A 19256-nucleotide genomic window follows, 5' to 3' on the forward strand; every position below is an offset into this window, starting at 1 on the left:
TGACTTAAAGGCTAACTATCTTTGTCCTCTAATGAAAATGGATTCAAGAGATATTGAAAGACAACTTGGATGAAAATCAAGGAATACATTAAGCCTTTTAAACCAACTTGTTAGGTTGGCCAGAGTAGATAACTTGATTTACCCATGGCTAAACCTTTACTCTTACAATTACTTTTTACTAGAGTTGTTTATCGATGCATTATTCCTTGATCATGATAAAGGATTTAGAGGCTCAATAGCTTTGGCCTCTAGTGAAAACGAATTTGCTAAGGACAATTTGGATGAAAATCAAGAGATACATTAAGCCTTTTAAACAAAATTGAGAGGTTGGGAAGAGTAGGTAAGTTGATTCATCTGTTGCTAAACCTTTATTCTTGCAATTCTTATATGCATAAGTGGCTTGTGAGTGCATTATTTCTTGAAAATCAAGCCTTTTAAACTATATTGATAGGTTGGCCAAAGTAGGTAACTCGATTCACCCATGGCTCCATCCATGGCTCAACCTTTATTGTTGCAATTACTATTATATGAAAAAGGGGCTCGTGAGTGCATTATTCCTTGATCATGATAAAGAATCATGCTTACATTGTGGCATCTGACAACCATTGCAAGCATATCATTGCTATAAAGTTAATGAATGTGTTTTTACAACCTTTAAAAATTCAAACAACACCCATTGGGGATGGCATTTTTAACTCAATTTAAAGGCTAACTAGCTTTGGCCCCTAATGAAATTGTATTTCATAGATGTTGAAGGACAACTTGGACGAAAATCAGAGAATACATCGAGCCTTCTAAACCAAGTTGATAGGTTGGCTAGAGTAGATAACCTGATTTACCCATGGCTAATCCTTTAGTGTTACAATTTCTTTTTACAAAAGTGGTTTTGTCAAGGTAGTATTTCTTGATCATGATAAACGATTTAAAGACAAACTAGCTTTGGCCTCTAGTGATAATGAATTTGGTAAGGACAATTTGGACGATAATCAAGAGACACATCAAGCCTTTTTAATCGAAATTGAGAGGTTGGCCAGAGTAGATAAGTTCATTCACCTATGGCTAAACCTTTAATCTTGCAATTTTTATATGCAAAAGTGGCTTATGGGTGCATTATTTCTTGAAAATGAAGAGATACATCAAGCCTTTTAAACCAAATTGGTAGGTTGGCCAAAGTAGGTAACTCGATTCATCCATGGCTAAACCTTTATCCTTGCAATTACTATATGCAAAAGGGGCTCATAAGTGCATTATTCCTTGATCATGATAAAGAATCATGCTTACACTGTGGTGTAAATCAAGGAATACATCGAGCCTTTGAAACCAAGTTGATAGGTTGGCCATCGTAGATAACTTGATTTACCCATGGCTAAACCTTTACTCGTAAAGTTACTCTTTACTAGAGTGGTTTATTGATGCATTATTCCTTGATCATGTGATAAATGATTTAAAGGCTAACTAGCTTTGGCCTCTAGTGAAAACAAATTTGGTAAGGACAATTTGGATGAAAATCAAGAGATACAACAAGCCTTTTAAACAAAACTGACAGGTTGGCCAGAGTAGGAAACTTGATTCACCCATGACTAAACCTTTATTCTCGCAATTAATATTTGCAAAAGGCCTTATGAGTACAAAAGGGTTTTATGAGTGCATTATTCCTTGAAAATGAAGAGATACGTCAAGCCTTTTGAAGTAAATTGATAGGTTGGCATAAGCAGGTAACTCGATTCACCCATGGCTAAACCTTTATTCTTGCAATTTCTATATGCAAAAAGGGCTCATGAGTGCATTATTCCTTGATCATGATAAAGAATCATGCTTACATTGTGGTATCCCATGGCCATTGTAAGCATATCCTTGCTATAAAGATAATGAATTTGTTTTTGCAACCTTTAGAAATTCAAAAGCCACCCATTGCGGATGGCATTTTTAACTTGATATAAAGGCTAACTAGCTTTGACCTCTCATGAAAATGGATTTAAGGCAACTTGGATGAAAATCAGGGAATACATCGAACATTTAAAACCAAGTTGATAGGTAGGCAAGAGTAGATAACTTGATGTACCCATGACTAAACTTTTACTCTTACAATTACTCTTTGCAAGAGTGGTTTATCAATGCATTATTCCTTGATCATGATAAATGATTTAGAGGCTAACTAGCTTTGGCCTCTAGCGAAAACGAATTTGGTAAGGACAATTTGGATTAAAATGAAGAGATACATCAAGCCTTTTAAACCAAACCGACAAGTTGGCTAGAGTAGGAAACCTGATTCACCCATGGCTAAACCTTTATTCTCGCAATTACTATCTGCAAAAGGGCCTTGGGAGTGCATTATTTTTTTATCATGATAAAGAATCATGCTTACATTGTGGCATCTGACGGCCATTGCAAGCATATCCTTGCTACAAAGTTAATGAATGTGTTTCTAGAACCTTTAGAAAGCTAAGCAACACCCATTGGACATGGCATTTTTAATTTGATATAAAGGCTAACTAGCTTTGGCCTCTAATGAAATGGCTATGAAAATCAAGGAATACATCAAGCCTTTAGAACCAAGTTGATAGGTTGGCCAGAGTAGATAACTTGATTTACCCATGGCTAAACCTTTACTCTTACAATTGCTCTTTAAAAGATTGATTTATCGATGCATTATTCCTCGATCATGATAAATGATTTAGAGAATAACTGCCTTGGCCTCTAATGAAAACAAATTTGGCGAGGACAATTCAGATGAAAATCAAGAGATACATCAAGCCTTTTAAACCAAACTGAGAAGTTGGCCAAAGTAGGAAACTTGATTCACCCATGGCTAAACCTTTATTCTCACAATTACTATCTATAAAAGGGCCTTGGGAGTGCATTATTTGTTGAACATGATAAAGAATCATGCTTACATTGTAGCATCCGAGGGCCATTCCAAGCATATCCTTTCTGTAATGTGGTTTATCGATGCATTATTCCTTGATCGTAATTAAGGATGTAAAGGCTAACTACCTTTGGCCTCTAGTGAAAATGAAATTGGTAAGGACAATTTGGATGAAAATCAAGAGATACGTCAAACCTTTTAAACCAAACTGATAGGTCGGCCAAAGTAGGTAACTTGATTCACCCATGGCTAAGCCTTCATTCTCGTAAGTACTATATGCAAAAGTGGCTTATGAGTGCATTATTCCTTGATCAAGATAAACAATCAAGCTTATATTGTGGCATCTGATAGCCATTGCAAGCATATCTTTGCTGTAAAGTAAATAAATGTGTTTTTATAGCCTTTAGAAATTCAAACACCACCCATCCGAGATGGCATTTTTAACTTGATTTAAAGGCTAACTAGCTTTGGTCTCTAATGAAAATGATATGAATAGATGTTGAAAGATAACTTGGATGAAAATCAAGGAATACATCGAGCCGTTAAAACCAAGTTGAAAGGTTGGTGAGAGTAGATAACTTGATTTGCCCAGGGCTAAACCTTTACTCTTACGATTACTCTTTACAAGAGTGGTTTATCGATGCATTATTCCTTGATATTGATAAATGATTTAGAGACTAACTAGCTTTGGCCTCTAGTGAAAACGAATTTGGTGAGGACAATTTGGATGAAAATCAAGAGATACATCGAGCCTTTTAAACCAAACTGACAAGTTGGCCAGGGTAGGAAACTTGATTCACCCATGGCGAAACCTTTATTCTTGCAAATACTATATGCAAAAGGGCCTTGTTGGGAGTGCATTATTTGTTGATCATGATAAAGAATCATGCTTACATTGTTGCATCCGAGTAGATAAGTTGATTCACTTGTGGCTAAACCTTTACTCTTGAAATTCTTATATGCAAAAGTGGCTTATGAGTGCATTATTTCTTGAAAATCAAAGAGATGCATCAAGCCTTTTAAACCATATTGATAGGTTGGCCAAAGTAGGTAAGTCGGTTTATCCATGGCTAAACCTTTATTCTTGCAATTACTATATGCAAAAGGGACTCACAACTGCTTTATTCCTTGATCATGATAAAGAATCATGCTTAAATTGTGGTATCCTAGGACCATTGAAAGCATATCCTTGCTGTAAAGGTAATGAACTTGTTTTTGCAACCTTTAGAAATTCAAACACCACCCATTAGGGATAGCATTTTTAACTTGATTTAAAGGCTAACTAGACCTCTAATGAAAAAGGAATTAATAGATGTTGAAAGACAACTTGGATGAAAATCAAGGAACACATCGAGCCGTTTAAACCAACTTGATAGGTTGGCAAGAGTAGATAACTTGATTTACCCATGGCTAAACCTTTATTCTTACAATTACCTTTTAGTAGAGTTGTTTATTGATGCATTATTCCTTGATCATGACAAAGGATTTAGAGGCTTACTAGCTTTGGCCTCTAGTGAAAACAAATTTGCTAAGGACAATTTGCATGAAAATCACGAGATACATCAAGCCTTTTCAACAAAATTGAGAGGTTGGCTAGAGTAGGTAAGTTGATTCACTTGTGGCTAAACCTTTATCCTTGCAATTTTTATATAATCAAAAGTGGCTTATGAGTTTATTATTTCTAGAAAATCAAGCCTTTTAAACCAAATTGATAGGTTGGCCAAAGTAGGTAACTTGATTCATTGATAGCTAAACCTTTATTCTTGCAGTTACTATATGCAAAAAGGCACTCATGAGCAAATTATTCCTTGATCATGATAAAGAATCATGCTTACATTGTGGCATCCAATGGCCATTGCAAGCATATCCTTGCTATAAAGTTAATGAATGTGTTTCTACAACCTTTAGAAAATCAAACAACACCCATTGAGGATGGCATTTTTAACTTGATTTAAAGGCTAATTAGCTTTGGCCCCTAATGAAACTGGATTTCATAGATGTTGAAGGACAAACTTGGATGAAAATCAAGGAATATATCGAGCCTTTAAAACCAAGTTGATAGGTTGGCCATCATAGATAACTTGATTTACCCATGGCTAATAAACCTTTACTCTTACAATTACTCTATACAAGAGCGGCTTAATATATAAACTTGGATGAAAATCAAGAGAGATATTAAGGCTTTTAAACCAAATTGATAGGTTGGCCAAAGTTGGTAAGTCGATTGAGCTATGGCTAAACCTTTATTTTTGCAATTACAATTTGCAAGAGGACCTTATGAGTGCATTATTCCTTGATCATGATAATGAATCATGCTTACATTATGGCATTTAAGAGCCATTGTAAGCATAGCCTTGATGTAAATTTAATAAATATGTTTTTACATCAGTTAGAAGTTCAAATAATATCCACTTAAGACGGCATTTTTAGCTCGATTTAAAGGCTAACTAACTTTAGCCTCGAATGAAAACGGATTTAACAAATGTTGAAGAACAACTTGGATGAAAATCAAGGAATACATCGAGCCTTTTCAACCAAGTTGATAGGTTGGCCAAAGAGTAGATGACTTAATTTTTCCCATGGCTAATTTTTAACTCTTACAATTACTATCTACAAAAGTAGTTTATCGATGCATTATTTCTTGATCTGATAAAGGATTTAAAGGCTAACTAGCTTTGGTATCTAGTGATATCAAATTTACTAAGAACAACTTGGATGAAAATCAAGAGATACATTAAGGCTTTTTAACCAAACTGATAGGTCAACCAAAGTAGGTTAGTTGATTCACCCATGGCTAAACCTTTATTCGCACAATTTCTATATGCAAAAGTGGCTTGTGTGTGCATTATTCCTTAATCATGATAAGAAATCATGCTTACATTGTGGCTTCCAATGGCCATTGCAAGCATATCCTTGCTATAAAGTTAATGAATGTATATTTTTACAACCTTTAGAAATTCAAACAAAACCCATTAGGGATGGAATTTTAACTTGATTTAAAGGCTTACTAGCTTGTTCTCTAATGAAAATGGACTTAATAGATGTTGAGAGTGAGACAACTTGGATGAAGATCAAGGAATACATTGAGCCCAACTTGATAGGTTGGCCCGAGTAGATAACTTGATTTACCCATGGATAAACCTTTACTCTTACAATTACTTTTTAGTAGAGTTGTATATCGATGCATTATTCCTTGACCATGATAAAGGATTTAGAGGCTCACTAGCTTTGGCCTCTAGTGAAAATGAATTTGGTAAGAATATGGATGAAAATCAAGAGACATTGAGCCTTTTAAACCCATATTGATAGGTTGGCCAAAGTAGGTAACTCAATTCACCCATGGTTAAACCTTTATTGTTGCAATTACTATATGCAAAAAGGGCTCATGAGTGCATTATTCCTTGATCATGATAAAGAATCATGCTTACATTGTGGCATCGGATGGCCATTGTAAGTGAAATGACACAACATATTAACATCTATAAGAGGCTTAAATGACCTATGAGACCATAAGTTACAACTTCGTGAAATGATACAAGTGTTTGGAGACGAATAATAAACAAAATAAATCATATATATATATATATATATATATATATAGAGAGAGAGAGAGAGAGAGAGAGAGAGAGAGAGAGAGAGAGAGAGATGCAAGCAAAATGAGAGAACCAAAAAGAGTTTTTGACACTCACATGTTTGATCCTACTACAAGGCCTGAAACACACTTCTTTGAACCCCCTGCAACCCCCCACCCCCCCCTCCCCCCCCCCCCCCCCTTTTGCCACTTCTCGCATGTTTGATCCTACTACAAGACCTGAAAAACACTTCTTTGAGCTACAGGTACCTCAGGGTTGCGCACCCAAGAGCTGAAACTGATCTTCTTGTCAAATGCATTCAGTCTAACAAGCTGAGCTACCACTTGTTAGTAAACCAAAGTTGGTTGCTGTCAGACAACCAAACTGAATGAAAAAGCTGATTGAGTGTCATACAAAGTGCAAAAATATTTACTCAAATAATATGCATAGAATCTTACACAGATATTTCATTTGATGACGAAGACTTGGGTGGATTACTGAGGAAGACCTCTCCAACAATATCATTCACATTGATTCACATATAATAGCCCTGTGATCCTCTGCTGATGTCAAGCCTTGAAAAGAGGCAAGCTCTGTCCAGAAATGGCTGAAACCCATGAAAGTAATACTAATACTACCGGGTGACACAGTTCCCTTCACAAGGGTTTGTAAATATATAAACTGATTTCTTTGGAGGCCCCCTGACACAAAATCAGGAACAACCTTCTGATGTATGGTTATCACTGAAATTACTTTTCCGAACAAAACATTAGGGGCATTGAGGATTTGGTCCCCTATCTGTATCAACAGATACATGCAACATGTTTTCAATTCAGCAGGATTCCCAGGCAGGCTTACAAACCATGCTGCTGCATTGCACGCACACGTGTTGGCAAACCGTACAGCCTAATGAACCCTGCAGCATCAGCCTGGTTATAAACACCACTTCCTTCTTCAAAGGAAGCAATATCTTCACGATAAAGGCTGAAAGGGCTCTTTCTGCTTGTCACAATTAATGACCCCTTGTACAGCTTCAAGGTGACAGACCCGGTCAACGTAGAGGATACTTTCTCCATGAATGCATCCAAGGATTCCCGAAGAGGATCAAACCATCTACCTGCGTAAACAAGTTCTGCATACTTGATGGAAAGAGTGTCCTTGAGTTGCATAGTTTCCCTGTCCAATGTCAATGCCTCCAATTCATGGATAGCTGATGTGAGAATTGTACCACCAGGTGTTTCATACACACCTCGACTTTTCATGCCCACCAATCTGTTTTCAACCATATCCACACGCCCTATGCCATGGCGGCCTCCAATTTGATTCAGTTTGCTTAGAAGCTTAGCTGGTGAAAAGCAGGTCCCATTGACAGACACTGGTGTGCCAGCTTCAATACCAATCTGCACATACCTGTGGTTACAAGGTCCATGTAACTTCAGGTTTTACAGATCCATACATATCATTGTGAATAGATAAACACACAAGCTTGTCAAACACAGAGCAGGTTTTACAGATTCATATCGTTGTGAAAAGATGAACACACACAAGCTAGACACAGAGCCCCAAACTTCCCTGCTGCTCCACTTCTCCCTATTCCATCTCCCTCCTCCCTGTGCCTTGGACTTTCCTTCCCTCCTGTACCCTCTCCCCTATCCTGTGTTCAACACCACCCACCCCCCGCCACAAAATTAAAAAAGAAAAAAAGCGCACAATACTTTTGTGAATCACTATTTTTCTTTGTTGATCATGTTTATTAATGTGATGCACATTTCTTCAGGCAGAGTTAATTCCATTTCCATACCAAAAACATGAAAGAAGAACGAGCGAGTTGTCAGAGAATTGCTCACAAATCAGTAAACAGAAGGAGTGAAACCTCCTTTTAATATGCTGTCAAAAATGCAGTTGACTGCTTTCATGATTTGGCCTAAACAAGTTACACTTTGCTGAACCTTGAAAAGGTATAAGAAGGCTCTAAAATCCTGTAAGATTCTAAACCCCAGAGTCCTCCCCTTCTATACTGGCCCAGTGATGAACAGGAAAGTCTCTGCCAAGATCATTTTTCTGCCCCACTTTGTGTGTAATGATCCATTCCACAGAGACTTCCTTCAAAATGACCGTGTTCTTAAATATCATTCAGGGGAAAAACTGGAGTAATACATGTCAGGGCTCAAAACTAAGACCCTTGGCATGAAGGGTCAGTTTAAATAATGAATATTTGCCTCGTTATTCCCTGGTAGAATCCACTGCTTGTAAAATAGCCAGCACTAGAATATTTTAATGCAAACTCAAACCCAGAAAACACCCAAAAAGCATATGTATCCCATGACCAATTGCAAAGTAGGCCACGCCAATAATTCAAAACTTATATTCACGTACAAAATACCTTTTTCATCCACAAGGAGACAGACACCTCAAAAGACACCCAAAATGGAGAGAGCCCCACCCCACTTACGACTCATTTTGTACAATTCTTGTGATGGCCTCAAGAACACTGGATGCATTCCATGTTAGAACTCTTCCTACCCTGCTCCAAGAAATTCGATCCTTCCGGCGAAGGTCTATAATATTTGGCAAAAGATATTAATTTATAAAGACGCCAATAAAAATAGAAAGCTGAGTTTTCTCTTTCAATAATAAAAGAGAAGAAGTCCCCCCAACCTAAAATACATGTCGTTTGCCTTTGTGTGAAGCTTACATCCGAGTTGTTTACACTTCCCCTCAATTTACCAAAAACAAGCCCAGAAGTACCATTGTTTTTGGCAATGGTGATACGATTGGTCTCTGCCCTCACCATCTCCTCTTCTCCTAACATCTCTCCAAGATGATGCAAACAATAGGAAACATTCATCCAGTATACAAGGTGGGAAACAATAAGGATATTCGAGCAAATACAACCAATCGTGTGACTGAGAACAACTTTAATATATATCATAAGTAAATGGCAAATACAAACACTAAAACTTTTGGGTTGAAGAAGCACTTACAGATTCAAAGACACACTAAAACTTTGAGGTTGAAGAAGCACTTACAGATTCAAAGAAATTCAAAAATAGGATTTGAGACAGAGTACAGAAAAAGGGTCATTCAGTGATCTAAGTGCTCCCCTTGTAGAATTAATGAACAAAGCGAGCCAAATATTTTAGAAGTAGGGAAATTGACAAAACAACTTGTGAACTGTGTGGATGCATTAGATTTTATTATGGACTAGAGTTTGCTGTGCATGTCTTAGAATAATCAAAACCTATTATGAAACAGATACCTTAAGTGTGTAGTGACATGAATCTCACTGTTGAAGAGTTAACTAAGCCAACCACGGGACAAAGTAAGATAGCCAACCCAGCAAAGCAAAAGACAATCCTCATCAAGCTTCCATTCATATGCTTGTGACAAGTTGCAGAAACATACAAGGGAGGATAAAGAATTAGGAACCCTAGCCACTTTGTTCCAGTTCTGCTTTTCAGGACTCAATGTGGCATCCCAAGTTCACCAAATCAACCTTCATCGATGGATAAGCTCACAATAATGCATCTAGATAGTATTGCTATGTTTCGGGCATCAGCAACTGAAGTCCACAGTTCAGTTAGTAGCAGGACTCATGCGCACACCCGCCCACAGAGTTAACTAAGCCAACCACGGGACAAAGTAAGAAAGCCAACCCAGCACAGCAAAAGACAATCCTCATCAAGCTTTCATTCACATGCAATAAGAAAACTGCAGACATGGACTCACAACCTTTCACAATAAGCTGCTTTCCTATACAATACAAGGAAGACAAATGTTTCTTTCTGAGTATTAAGCCTCAAACATAATCCTTTCACAAAAAAATTTAAATTCCTATTAAAGTGCATGCAGTTTCAAGATCAAAGGTGCTCAGTGGTGCAGTTCCCCCTTTTTTCTTCCAAAACAATATATGGATGTTCTAAATCATACAAAGCATTTGCTTGTGGACACCAAACACACCATGAAACATATTTTTAAAAAACCTGACATTTGTGGCCAACTCATTTTTCCTTTGATTCATTTTAAGCAGATGCAAAAGTGCTGTACCAGTCATAACACCAATCTCAAGCATGCTAATTTGCATAAGAATCAACTTACTCTGGTTGATCTGGTGCTTCCTCTGGATCCACAGTCATCACATACATGTCCTTCCGAGGTTCATTTTCTGGATTTTCCAGAATATCCCCCTATCAACAAAGTGGTGAAAAATAAGCACAAGTTGATCATTCTTTTGGAAGGAGAAATAATTTTATTTATTAAGTAGAACCTTGATAGCAAATCTCTAAAGGCTGATTCTTCTCCATACCTCATGGCTAATGTGCCAGAGGTTGCGGTCCCTACTGTAAATAGATTTCTTTGTGACTGGAACAGGCACATTATGCTTCTTTGCGTATTCAATGGCATCTTCACGCCCCCTGATATCCCATTCCCTCCAAGGAGCAACCACATGGAGCTTTGGATTGAGAGCAAAGAAGGTCAACTCAAACCGCACCTGTCAATCAATGGATTCATATAAAGATTCCAAACTTGTAAAGACATGTCACTGAGCGCTTTTCTGAGCTCAACACTGAGCATTGGAGTATAGGGACTAAGGTTAAACTTATCACTTGGTCATTGCCCTTGCCAGTGCAACCGTGAGAAACAGCATCTGCGCCTACTTCGTTGGCAATATCTACCATCGCCTGTCAAAAAATGAACAAACCAGATGGATTTTTCTAGAACCAAACATGAGGTCCTTTTGACCATGAAATACCTTGTCTATGGAATAATGTGATCATGAATGAACGCAAGAAACAAAAGCAAGAACAAGTTTTCTCAACTTTGAACAGGAGGGGGCACGTAAAGGAGAAAGGCAGAAGGCTCATTCCACTAAATTTTCAACTCTCATGCAGGAAAATACAGACCGACAAGAATGATCTGCTAGTGCACACAATATCCTTGATGCTAATTCAAAAAACCAACAAAAAAAAGTCCAACTTGACGATAGATACACTTGTTTTGGAGAGAGGCAGAGAATTTGGGCTTGCAAGGGAAGACCTTTCAGCAATCTGCTTTAGGAGAGCCCCACAGATGTGTCCATACAAAGACCGAAATGACATCACTGAAGCCTGGGAGGATTTTGTATTCCACATTATGGGACAGGACCCTTGGTTCATGACAAAATTTTGCACATTTACAGGTTCTCTTCGGCTTTCCAAACGAATTTGACAGTTGGTGATAGGATCTCTGGGTTGGACAGATTTTATATAGATGATTATTATAGAGGGGGTCTACCCAGTACTATTCCAAGAACCACTTTATTGGACCATGCATTGGTACAATTTGTTCTTATGGAGAGAGTCACAAGAATTTCTACCAATGCCGAAATTGTTATGCATTGTATTATGATGAGGGTTTGAGGTAGGACATTATATCAAGATTTGGAGGGCCAAGTTCTTTCCTACAAGAGGTGAGCTAGCATGTCTAGGAGCAAGAGGGAAGGTCACTTAAAGAGAGAGAGAGAGAGAGAGAGAGAGAGAGAGAGCCTGGGAAGGGGGGGCTTTGCTAGAGCCTCATTGGCAATGCTTCAAAGGGAGGAGGAAAGACAACTAGGTTGCAAGTGGGTGGCCAAGAGGATGCATGCAGCCAAAGCACAATAGATACTATGAAGGAAGCTAGATCATAGTAAGCACGTGCGAGGGCTTCTTTCTAGATCCACAGAGGGGATAGGGTGAACAAAGAATTCTTTTCACTATAGGTCCCAAATATTCTAGACAGGTCACAGAGGAGGAGATTGTGAAGGCCTTGTTGGCACTACCATTGAGGAACAACTTTCTTCTTGAGCTATCAAGATGTGATCTGCATAGGACTCTTAGCAGCATTTCAAGAGACTATGGCATTTAGAAATATGCCGGTGAGGCTAAGAGATTGATTCATCTCATCTTGAAACCAACCTTCTCGGATAGGGTGGTAAAGAACTTGATTAAGCACTATTTACAGCAAGCATAAAATTCATATAAACTGAAAATGCAAATGTTACCACATAATCTTGGACATTGGATACTAGGTTGGCCCCAAATCTAGTGCTGCTCACAGTATCTCTTTAACTTATATTGCTAAAAGTTGAAGTACACTGAGGTCCAATCTAATCTCCTTCAATCTTCAAAACATCTTGCTATCCATAGCAACTAGGAAGCCTTAAGACCAATTTTCCTCTTGGTTTGTTTGGGGATTGGCCTTTAATTTTAATGTTGAGTGGTTGGCCTCTTGAAAATCTCTGAAATCCCCAAATTTCAGCTATTGAATTTCGAGTTCTAGGCCCCAATTTCTGAGCACTCTTCCAAGGGTGGCTTGCAAAACCCTAATTCTTGCTGGAAATTAGGGTTTAGTAGTGGAAATTCTTCAATTGCACCTTGTTAGGACTGAATTTGGCTATGAGTTGGCTGAGAGAATAGAGAGGAAGCTGGATCCTGATCAATTGCGGGCAGCTCTTTGGCAGTTTGCAATGGTTGAGTTGATCACCAATCGTTCGAAAATCAGAGCAGCAGCTCTCTCTCTCTCTCTCTCTCTCTCTCTCTCTCCAATCTCCACCACGTTGGAATGAGCCTCCACCAGGCTCTAAGAGCATTTCCCTCACGTGTATGGGCAAGTTTTGCCAAGTGTTGCCAAGTGGTAACCTTCTAAATGCATTTTCCAGCTATTTTCAGCCCAATTAAATTAATTTACAAAATTAAAATTATGCAATTTAATTTAATTATTAATTCTTATTTTAAAAAAAAACTATACTAGCCAACAATTATATTGCTTGGGCAATTTTGTCATTCCAGCAATCCTGAATATTTATTAGCCCTAAACTGACATTAAATAATTAATTAATATCTAGTTTCTAATGTCACCAGTGACATTAATGGTTAAGATCTTCTGGGCCAAAATTTGTGACTAGGTACCACCTAGTAGCTAATAAATATAACTTATTACAACCCTTTTTTGTTTTTTGGTGAAAGGCTTGAAATTTGAAAGATGCCTCAAATGTGTACCCAATGTTTAGACTCGGGCACCCATTTACACACCCACACACTCAAACCACTTGAGCTACAACCTAATTGGCAACTTATCACAACTTTTCCCTTTGATGCCCATTGACTTCTCATGGCCTGTCATTGTAAAATAACTAACTTGCACATCACATCCACATCTGACATTCGCACATTTGATCAACACTTAATCAAATGCTAATCAAAGCATCAAAATTTCACCTCCTCATGACAGACCTCCCCCTTGAAATCCTTGCAATCACCCTTGATTGCATTGCAATGTGTTAAAAGCTTCCGTTGGTATTACTAGAATACATGCCACCATCATACTAGTTAAACAATATGTGCACCTATTAGTTAACCATGCCCATGCCCTTTGTATGCCTAAAATTCAAGTCACTTAAACGAATGATGATTCATAGACATGAATCATAACTATTGTTAGAACCATAAGAGATGAATCAATATGCCAAATCCCAATACTACTTTGACCACTGAGGCAAAATAATGCATAAAAAATGCATAATTAGTGCCTTATAGCAATAACTTATGTAAAGCATATATTAGCTACAAACCACATGTAACTCATGCAAATATACTTTGCATGTATCACTTGCAAATGTACATTGCATACCATTCATGTATCCAATACATGCCTTGCAAATGTACATAATATCCAAATGTACATTCCATGTATGCTAGCAACCTTGCAAATATATAGTTTCAAACCCTAGGTGCAAATCATAAACATTTGCATTCCAAATTGTAGTGACTAGTAAACTCAATAGTGATCATAGTGGCAGAATTACTATCAGCATACAATATCCTTGATACAATAGTGATCATACTGATTAGTACATTCAATAGTGATCATAGTGACAAAATTACTGTCAGCATACAATACCCTCGATGCAAACCAAGTACATTTGAGATCCACTACATAACTAAGTTGTGCATCACTAGGAGAGTAAAGATGCACCCTCCCCCTTGAGCATCAGACAATACTTTGGACCTTCTATGCTTTGCTGAGCCTGAATGAGGCTAATCCAAAGTGCATCAATGAGGATGATCTACCACGTCATCCTCCTCCATCCATTTAAATCCTTTCATAGGTGAAACAACCCTGAAAGTTCACCAAGAAGTGCATGGAAACTTTACTTGTAACTCTTCACTAGGCCTTTATCTCTCTAGACCACGTAGATCCTTGGAACTTTCACATTGCTACCAAAAAGGGTACATTGGCTGCATTTCCCTCATGACCAACACTATATGGAGCATTTGCATGACCGACATCAATACCATGAATCCCAAACATAGTGGGCTTCATATATGCATTGACAAACTTGCCACTATGTGCACCAACATCATGCCAACATTGCTATACATTGGGTTTCTCATTCCACTTGCCACACCCGGATACATGGGCCTTGCATACTATGCATAGGTGGCTGTCTACCAAATATATATAATCCTTGCATCCCCATGGCTAAAGTATTATCAGCCATTGCTTGGAAAATCTACACTACCACCAAAGTATCCCGAGCAACTCACATTGGTATGCATGCCTTGCTGTCCAAAAAGCATTGGATTGGAACTTCCAAGGTGGCCTTGCATATGCATCGATTGCCCCAACTGAAACCATTTGCTTATGCTTACTATCGACATTTGGAACATCATGCTGCTGTATTGGCTCTTCATTCATTGCATCTTGCTGTCCCAAAGCTCTTTCAAGCTGATTTTCTCTTCTTGCCTTTCTTACCCTCCTTTGGGGAGTTCAAAAAGCGCATTAACTAAAGATTATTTGCCAATGGCACAAACATTTGAGCTAATATCCTTAGCTGATCTTTGAATTATTCATAAAATTTCTATTGCTCTTGGGGGTCATCAGCTTCAAGAGTCCTAGAAGGACCCACATTTTTGTCTAAACCAACATTAATTGTTGCTGCCCATGCTCAGTGCCTTGCCCAAGATATTGCATTTTCCCCTTCATTATATGCATTTTCAGAATGAGATGCATTATCACTAGTTGATCCCATCTCACTATAGGGAGACATTCTTGCTGTAAATGCTTAGTTGAACACAATTTCAGCACTAAAGCAAACCTTCTAACCTTGAATCAGGTGTCTCAAGCCCAAGTCAAGAGAATTGATGGTATCCCAGCAATGGAACCATGAAACCAATCTTTCTTTTCGGATAGGGTGGTAAAGAGCCTAATTAAGTACTAATTACAACAAGCGTAAAATTCATATAAACTAAAAATGCAAATATTACCACAAATCTTGGACATTTGATCCCAGGTTGGCCCCAAAACTGGTGTCCCTTTTAGTATTTCTTTAACTTGTATTGCTAAAGGTTGAAGTATACTGAGATCTAGCTCACCGATCTCCTTCAATCTTCAATATATCTTGCTATCCATAGCAACCGGCAATTCTTCAAACCACCAAGTTAAGGGAATTGATGGTATCCTAGTAATGGAACCATGAAACCAGCCTTCCTTTTCGGTTAGGTTGGTAAAGAGCCTAATTAAGTACTAATTACAACAAGCATAAAAGTCATATAAACTAAAAATGTAAATATTGCTATATAATCTTGGACATTTAATCCCAAGTTGGCCCCAAAACTGGTGTCTCTTTTAGTATTTCTTTAATTTGTATTGCTAAAGGTTGAAGTATATTGAGATCTAGCCCGATCTCCTTCAATCTTCAATATATCTTGTTGTCCATAGCAACTAGCAATCCTTCAAACCAATTTGCCCCTTCATTTGCTTGGGGATTGGCCTTCAATTTTAATCCTTGGATGACAAATTCTGACAACAAACCTAATGTTGACTAGCTGGTCTCTTGAAATTCTCTATAACCCCAAAACTTCAGCTGTTGAATTTCAATTACTATGCCCCAATTTCAAAGTACTCTTCCTAGGGTAGCTGGCAAACCACAATTTCTAATGTAAATTAGAGTTTAACAGCAAAAATTCTTCAATTTTACCCTCTTGGGACTGAAATTGGCTCACTGCTCTTGAGGGAAGCTATGAATTGGCTAAGAGAATAGAAAGGAAGCTAGAGAGAAATTTTAGAGTTTCATCATTGAAATTGGCTGAAATTTATTGCTACCCTGCTATGAGTGGCTGATTGACTGCAGCCCACCATCAATAGATGCCCCACATGCAGTAAGTTGCCCTTGTGGGCCCCAAACTTACTGCCACCTACTTGTGGATAGCCTATAGGAGCTGTCAACTATCTCTAATGGCCTCTTGATCAGCTTAGGGCAGCTCTTTGATAGTTTCCAATGGTTAGGCTGATCACCAATGGCTGAAAATTTGCAACAGCAACTCTCGCTTCCTCTCTCAACCTCCACCATACTCGAATGAGACTCCACTAGCCTCTAGTAGCCTTTCCCTCACTTGAATGGACAAGTTTTGCCAAGTGGCAATCTTCTAATTAATTTTCAAATCATTTTAATTATTAATTCTTGCTCAAAAAATTAACTATACCAGCCAACAATGAAATTGGCTAGGCCAGTTTGTCATCCAAGAAATCGTGGCATTTATTAGCCCTCAACTAATATTAATTAAATAATTAATGCATAGTTCCTAATGTCACTTGTGATATTAACGTCTAATAAACTCTTCTAGGCCAAAATTTGTCACTAGGTACCACCTAGTACTCGACTAATATAACTTATTAGTACTTTTGCCTTTGACACCCATTACCTTCTCAAGGTCCTTGGCCCATCATCGTAAAACAACTAGCTTGTATGTCACATGTGCATCTCACATTTGCACATTTGATTAACACAATCAAATGCTAATCAAAGCATCAAAATTTCATGTCCTCGTGACACATCCCAAAAGGTAGTGGAGACAAATTGGAGATATCCCAATGGAGACAAATCATTTTGCTTCGAATATCGTATAAATGCTAGCCAAAGTGATCATTCTCAGCCTCTCTCTTCAAACTAGACCCATTCACCCTACCTAAACCTAGTTTTATTGGAGAGCGCAACATCCCTGACAATATTCTTCACCTTTTGGATGTCCACACCTCTTCTATAATATAGGGGACAAGACCTCATCGTTATGCTTCTCAATTTTGAGAAGGCCTATGAAAGAGTTGATTAGAACTTTCTAGAGGGTACCATGTTGAGGATGGGTTTTTCAAAACAATGGATCAAAGATGTATTTGCTCTCTATTCATTAGCTCACAACCAAGTCCTCATTGATGGGGCCAAAGGTGATAGATTTGACATTCAAAGGCAAACTTCCCATCTCAAAGTTTGAGTTGTTGGATGTAGAGTCTGCAAATGATAACTATTTACCTAGATGGAGTGAGGAGAATTTTAGGGTTTTTGTATCTACAATGAAGGTCGTTTGCATAGCTTCAAGAGCTCTTATTAATTGGTACAAATCCATGGAATTTTGGATTTGTGACACTTTACAACCTAAAAGAAAGGCATCCGTGACCCTTCTAATCTTAGACAAGGTTCTCCTTACAGTAGCTTCTAAAGTGGGGGAGTGATTTGCCTTTCATGAGCTACTAGATTATATATAAAGACAAAGACTTCAGAGCATCCAAAGTCAAAGACTCTGAGGCATCAAGGGGGCTAAAGCCATAATGAAGAGCATGAGGGAGGTGGTATCCCCAGAATGAAGGACAAACACAAAAACTATGAAGACATTGATTAGGCTCTTCACTAGAGTAGAGAATAGAGATACTTCTTGTAGTGGTAGCCACTAGCAGATAGAGTATGTTTACTTTCTCAATAGAGATGGATGGTAGACTTGGGCGAGAGGATTTGGATCAATCAAGGTCGCATGATGCTCTTGATAGAGGATTAGAGTTGTGGCTCATTGTGACAAAAATTAGTAAATGGGACTCGAACCCTCAAACTTGTATGATAGCTAGACTAAGACATTGGGCATACAAAAGGAGGCCACTATAAAGGCTTCAACGAGAAACTAGGAAGTAGGCATGGAGAGAACCATTTGCAAAGACACCTTCTTATGTGTCCTTCTTTGGGTATAAAGATCAGAGTGGTGCCAATTGCAACTTAGCATTGGTCTATAAGGCATATCTTAGCCTTGCAAACTTCTAGAGAAGATTGGAAGACAACTTTATACCAAGAAAGATTTCACTCTTCTTTATTTACCGGCACACATGAGTTTAGCCTGGTGCACATGAGTTTAGTGGCTGATACATGACTTGGCTATGGTGTAGAACCTATCCTTGCGCTACATGTGAGGAGAACGAGGAGACAGAGGTGCTGCATATGGGATTGCCCAAGAGCTCGTAAGCCCTTGGGATGGTGTTGCATGGCATTGCAAATTATTTAATTGCTACAGGGGGGACAATTGCTTGGGTCATAAACAAAGAACCACCTCGTGTATATGAGGATATCCAAGGGTGTCATGCCTGTCTTGTTTTGGGTCAGCTTGTGAGTAGGATTATCATGCCAGATTTCTCACAGACAGTGCAGACTTGGGGACATTGCCGTAGACAGGAGCTCATAAAAAGCATTATTGATTGGTACATACAACTAGATGTAGCCAGACAATTGACTTTATCTACTGCAGAAACTCTCCAGAATTCGGACAGACATTGTGCAGATTCTCCACAAGAAATGGAGAGGATACAAGGCAGTTTGGGACTATGAGGAGGACAGATGCTTTTCTCAGGACATGGGATTCTTGCAATTTCTTCCCTTTCCAATCCCACGTGGTCTGGCATTATCTAGTCCTGACTGGCTATTCATTCAAGCTTTGTAAAAGACTTCCCCTTGTTATATATTTTGATATCAAAGTCCTAACAGG

The 19256-nt window shown here is 38.3% G+C and overlaps 1 protein-coding gene across 5 annotated transcripts in view; it reads right to left on the reverse strand.

Annotated features, from left to right (window-relative positions):
• Positions 1 to 6660: 6660 nt before the first annotated feature.
• LOC148041902 (argininosuccinate synthase, chloroplastic-like) overlaps positions 6661 to 19256 on the reverse strand; it is a 143181-nt gene continuing 130585 nt past the window's right edge. For 3 of the 5 annotated variants that reach the window (XM_087683944.1, XM_087683936.1, XM_087683939.1), the window contains 4 exons: positions 11046 to 11120; positions 10745 to 10930; positions 10537 to 10625; positions 6662 to 7848 (listed from right to left, as the gene is read on the reverse strand). In XM_087683944.1, the coding sequence (XP_087540070.1) occupies positions 7293 to 7848; positions 10537 to 10625; positions 10745 to 10930; positions 11046 to 11120 (906 nt within the window). In that variant the 3' untranslated portion in view covers positions 6662 to 7292. Of the gene's footprint in view, positions 7849 to 10536; positions 10626 to 10744; positions 10931 to 11045; positions 11121 to 19256 lie in introns of all 5 variants that reach the window. The other 2 variants (XM_087683942.1, XM_087683947.1) reach the window with 1 other exon arrangement.

The sequence above is a fragment of the Lygodium microphyllum genome, chromosome 1 (assembly GCF_053477565.2).
Source record: "Lygodium microphyllum isolate KBCC chromosome 1, Lygodium_microphyllum_v1.1.10, whole genome shotgun sequence".
In the NCBI taxonomy this organism is placed as follows: Eukaryota; Viridiplantae; Streptophyta; class Polypodiopsida; order Schizaeales; family Lygodiaceae; genus Lygodium; species Lygodium microphyllum.